The sequence below is a fragment of the Pinus tabuliformis genome, chromosome 1_2 (genome assembly GCF_031772625.1).
Source record: "Pinus tabuliformis cultivar Carrire ecotype Pingquan chromosome 1_2, CPIR1, whole genome shotgun sequence".
In the NCBI taxonomy this organism is placed as follows: Eukaryota; Viridiplantae; Streptophyta; class Pinopsida; order Pinales; family Pinaceae; genus Pinus; species Pinus tabuliformis.
Window position 1 is genome coordinate 766,448,752 of NC_142298.1, and position 4,840 is coordinate 766,453,591.

At 38.1% G+C, this 4,840-nt stretch overlaps 2 protein-coding genes across 2 annotated transcripts; both read right to left on the bottom strand.

Moving 5' to 3' along the window:
- Positions 1–452: 452 nt before the first annotated feature.
- On the bottom strand, positions 453–2,610 carry LOC149208086 (uncharacterized). Its single transcript, XM_089395928.1, has 3 exons — positions 2,410–2,610; positions 2,120–2,323; positions 453–1,986 (listed from the first exon to the last, which is right to left on the bottom strand). The coding sequence occupies exons 1-3, from the start codon at positions 2,608–2,610 to the stop codon at positions 1,216–1,218; spliced, it is 1,176 nt and encodes a 391-aa protein (XP_089252054.1). The 3' UTR covers positions 453–1,215.
- A 36-nt stretch (positions 2,611–2,646) lies between these two features.
- LOC149208087 (disease resistance protein RUN1-like) lies at positions 2,647–4,353 on the bottom strand. The gene is made up of 3 exons (XM_089395929.1): positions 3,931–4,353; positions 3,653–3,822; positions 2,647–3,413 (listed from the first exon to the last, which is right to left on the bottom strand). Exons 1-3 carry the CDS (start codon positions 4,017–4,019, stop codon positions 2,647–2,649), a joined length of 1,026 nt encoding a protein of 341 aa, XP_089252055.1. The 5' UTR covers positions 4,020–4,353.
- Between the last annotated feature and the right edge of the window lie 487 nt (positions 4,354–4,840).

The following is a 4,840-nucleotide window of genomic DNA, read 5'->3' on the forward strand; positions in this document are numbered from 1 at the left end:
GACCAATCAAGGCCATGACCTTATCATTCATCTTGCCCCAGTCCTCCTACTTCACGATGTAAGACTTTGTGTCCTTCATACTGATTTCTACTCTCTTTCAATAAGCAATTATTCCATCTTCAACCTCCATAAATGGAAGTTGTAGCCATAGAATTTATCGATCTCTAAATGTCTAGATGTCATTTCTCCTACCACATATATCTTATTAGCCTCTCACTGAAGCTAGCTACCTCAAAATAATCACTACTACAACAACACAACATTGTCCAACTTGAGCTTCTTTACCTAGAAAATGAGATTTCTCTAGCTTTCTGATCAAGACCTCAAAACAAGGCCTCAAGAACACAAGATTCTGCAAACCAAGCTTCTTCAACTTGGCAACAAAGATGTCCCCCTTTGAAACCAACAACCACTTGATACTAAATTGTTTTACCTGGAGAGCAACCTATAGCAATTAGAGAAGAATCTACAGCAGAAAAATTGTGAAGATAAATAGGAAATTCAAAATATTTAAAACTATAACAAAGAAGTACATAAAGCAACAAGGATTGTTTTTTTAATATAGAGGGAACAGATGATTGTTCACCTTTTTTTCTATAAGGAATGTACAAACATTGAAACAATGTCGCCCCTAAAATCAGAAATACAATTGGGAAACAACTTTGTTTCTGAAGCACAAGAATGCAAGCCAGAGATTTCTTTATGCATTTCATATACAATGGAAACTGCTAGTTACACAGATAATGTAACTCGGCATATCTTCACACTTGAAAGAAACTCAACACACACTGTTATTTTTTTGTGACTTGTAAATATAATTTAAACATCAGAGAAGAAATTCTCCTCTAAATTTACACTCTGTTGTATCAGATAATCAAGCCATTTGCTGAGATGAAAAACTGGGTCAACTGAAGAAAAATCACTACATTTTGTTGCATCAAATACTCTTTGAAGATTAGTAAAACTGCACACAGTTTGTCTACACTCAGCAATCATAGACTTCAGATCTGTTAGCCTTTTTTTCTGATATATCAAAAGGAAAACTCCAAGCTCTGTATCTCTGGAACTCCAGCTCTTAGTCTGTTTGAAGAGGAAGTAACTCATCATTGGCCAGTCCAATAAACAAGAAGACATGGATCATGCACCAACGGACCAAAATAAATATGTTTTTTCAACAACAGTTACTCCATGACTTGTTTTAATTACACACACCTTTCAAGCTGTTGCTGCTAACAGTGAAAGTGGTGATGTTCTATCCGGTGTGAAAACTAGCCTACCATCTGAGCTTCTGTTAGGATGTGAGATAGCAATAGATGAACCATGCTTGTATGAAGAAAATGAAACAATGAATTCATCAAGATTTTCAGTTCTTGTAGGTGTGTCTGCCGAAGGAGGTTCAGAAGGTGGCACAGGATGTGCTTTATCGCCTGCAAGCATTTGCACTACTTCTCTCATACTAGGTCGAGCTTCGGGATGAGGATGGGAACAGAGCAAACCCAGTTCAAGAACGAGCCCAACTTCTTCAACAGGGTACTCATTAAGAAGTCTAGGATCAACTGCTTCCAAAAGCTTTCCCTTGGAATGCAACTCTCGAACCCAGTCTACTCGAAGTTTTGAAGTTGATTCCGGTAGTTCTTCTATATGCTTGCATTCTGAGAGATTGAGTTTCTGTAAACAACTCAATGATCCAATATCCTCAGGCAACCCCGTCAATCCATAACATTCCTCCATATTCAATACTCTTAAATATTGAAGCTTTGATATGGATCTTGGTATTTCCTTTATAGATGTGCACCCGGAAAGAGTTAATTCTCGTAACTCATGTATTATCTCTCCCAACTCTGCAGGCAATTTTCTCCATGCTTCAAAGTTGATTAATCGCACTACCCGTAAATTCCGGAGCCGCTGAAGATCACTCGGAGAGATTTCAAAATCATGGGAAGATCCCGCTCCATTTAATTCCATGTGTTTCAGGTTGGAAGTCATCTGCACATAATTAAATGAATGCAACTTATACACCATTATCAAATCATTGGAGCAAATGAGCACGCGTATATAAATATATGGAGCAGAGTTGCTTTATCAAAGATTTGTCATTCAAATATCTCAATTCTTTTACCTGAGATATACTAAATGGGAGACCGGCAACTTTTCCTTGGAAAAACATCAGCTTCTCAAATCTCTTCTCACATTTACCCTTCACATTTAAAACTCCAAACCGAAGAATTCTCAACGAATTAGACATTGAATCTAATTTTGTTGCTGGCATTTCCAATGGATCTCCATAACCATCAAACCAGAGGCCATCGATTCCTGAGATGTCCTGCAATTATAATTAAGTTAGTCATAATAATCGAGAAAGGGATTGTATGAAATAATTCACTGCATTTATTTTCCAATTTCTAATACCTTTTCTAAAAACTCTTGAAATTGACTCCTATTTGCATTGGTGAAATTAAATCTAGTCTCCTCTGCCCTTATGGTACCAATCTTCAAAATCACATCGTGCATATTTAAGCACATGAATCTGTCTTTAGAAACCAGTGCTCTCTTTTCTAGCATATCCAATTCAGACTCTCCCAGAACATCTGCCACAGAGTCCCAATTCATTCCCTTGAAAAATACGCAGATGTCAAGAAATGGACCTTAGCACCTTTCAGGAAGATGATCATAGGCGAAGACATAGCGCTCTATGTCCCCCAGTGCTTGACCCTTCAAATGTTCTTTGTCTTCCATCACTATCCGAAAGGCTTTCTTGTTGTCCCCTTCGGAGATTATAAAGCTTGCAACCACTGTCAAAAGTTTTGGGATTCCACCGCATATCTTTACTATCTTCTCCATTTGGCTAGAGTCTATTTGTGCCTCCTTCATTTCCCTCTCTAAAAGACTCCTCGCTTCAGATGTGGGAAGGCCATTCATAGGATACTGTTTGGTTTCCATTTTGCACCCTGTACACACAGTACGCACACCCATTTCCCGCGCAGTGATGAGCACCCTCACTTTTTTGGCCAAATGCATGTCCCTAGGCAAAAGCTGCTGCAGCTTATCACCGTCCAAAACATTGTCTACGTAGAGAAAGGCTACTTCTTTCTGTAACACGCTCCCAATTTGATGCTGTCCACTTTCAAACGTTCTAACATCTAGCTTTGCCGCCTTTTCTTCAGCTATGCCCACCATCAAATCTCTTAATATACATTTTTGAAACTCTACAATATTTGGAGTTGATGTTATATCATCAAACAATCTGACCATCGAATATTTACAGCCTACAATATCAAGTCTAGCAAACACAGCATCCGCCAGAGTAGACTTTCCCACTCCACCAAAACCATACACAATAACTGCAACTGCATTTTTCTCACTTTCCCATTCCAGAATATTAACAACTTCTTTTATGGGTTCTTCAATTCCCACTGTTTAACCATATAAAAACATATCAAAAACTATCCTAAAACCTTAAAAACCATACACAATAACTGCAACTGCATTTTTCTCACTTTCCCATTCCAGAAGATTAACAACTTCTTTTATGGGTTCTTCAATTCCCACTGTTTAACCATATAAAAACATATCAAAAACTATCCTAAAACCTTAAAAATAATATTCATATTTGTACAAAACCAATCAACACTCACAATGTCTCATAATTTACCTGCATATGTAGGATATTCTCGCTCCAGTGTTGTCGGTGGACGCACCGACCTACCATCAATGGCATCGTAAAGACAGATATCGAATCGGGTCTTCATATGCTTGTACAATTTTTCTAACTCTGCTTGAAATTCAACCAGCTCTTTCTTGTCGACGGGCGCTGAGAAAAACCTGTGAGTAAAGTTCCTCAAACAAATTTAGATTTAGTCTTACCGGATTATTTGATAAGAGGGATGTAAGCAAAACATAAAAATGGGCATGAGAGCGTTCAGTACTCGCCTGGAAAATTTTGACGAATTAATTTGAACGCAGCACATGATAGAAGCTTTGACTATCATCTCCAGTGCTTCTTGAATTAAATCTTCCATTTCTTCCTTCAGTCGAGGCCGCTTTTTAAGCTGCTTCACATATTAGCAACAGGGTTATGATTATGAATACCAGCGCGCGGGTGACAATTCGAATTGGAACCGGATCGGAGTAGTCTGTCAGGACCCTGCGATCCGAATCTGATTTTTTGTCAGGTCGTGGCAGGATTTTTTTGTTAGGCTGTGGCAGGAACGTCAGGACTGCCAAAGAAGGATGGCGGAGAAACGCAGAAAGAAAGTGGCGGAGCTCCAAGTGGGTGACAGAGGACCAAGACATTCCTGGTGACCGGAACGACCGGAACGAGACGATTTTCCAACCAGTTCGGAAAACGGACCATTCTACACCTAAGTAGACTACTCCTTTTATTACACACAATGCTAAGGAATTTTGGCGACCGCAGTTCTAATTGCTTTTACGGAAGGTGCTAAAAAAATCCTCACGTCATACCTGCGTTGACCTTCAGGGATTGAATTATTACACACAATGGTAAGGAATTTTGGCGACCGCAGTTCTAATTGCTCTGGGGACAGTGCTAAAAAAAAATAACAATTCCACGTGGTATTAAATATTAAAATATTTTTATTTTTATTTATTTATTTATTTTACAATATTAAAATATTTTATTTATTTATTTTATATATATTTGTTGAAAGTAGTGGTGGGAAGAATGGATAGAATTAATTTTATTTAGGTTCAATTTTTGTAAGTGATGTGGAATGGAATTTTTCTACCTAAGCTTAATTTGGTTTAATTCTTGCAAGTGACGTGGAATGGAATTCTCTTTATCGAAGTTCAATTCTCGCAAGTGACATGATGGATGTTG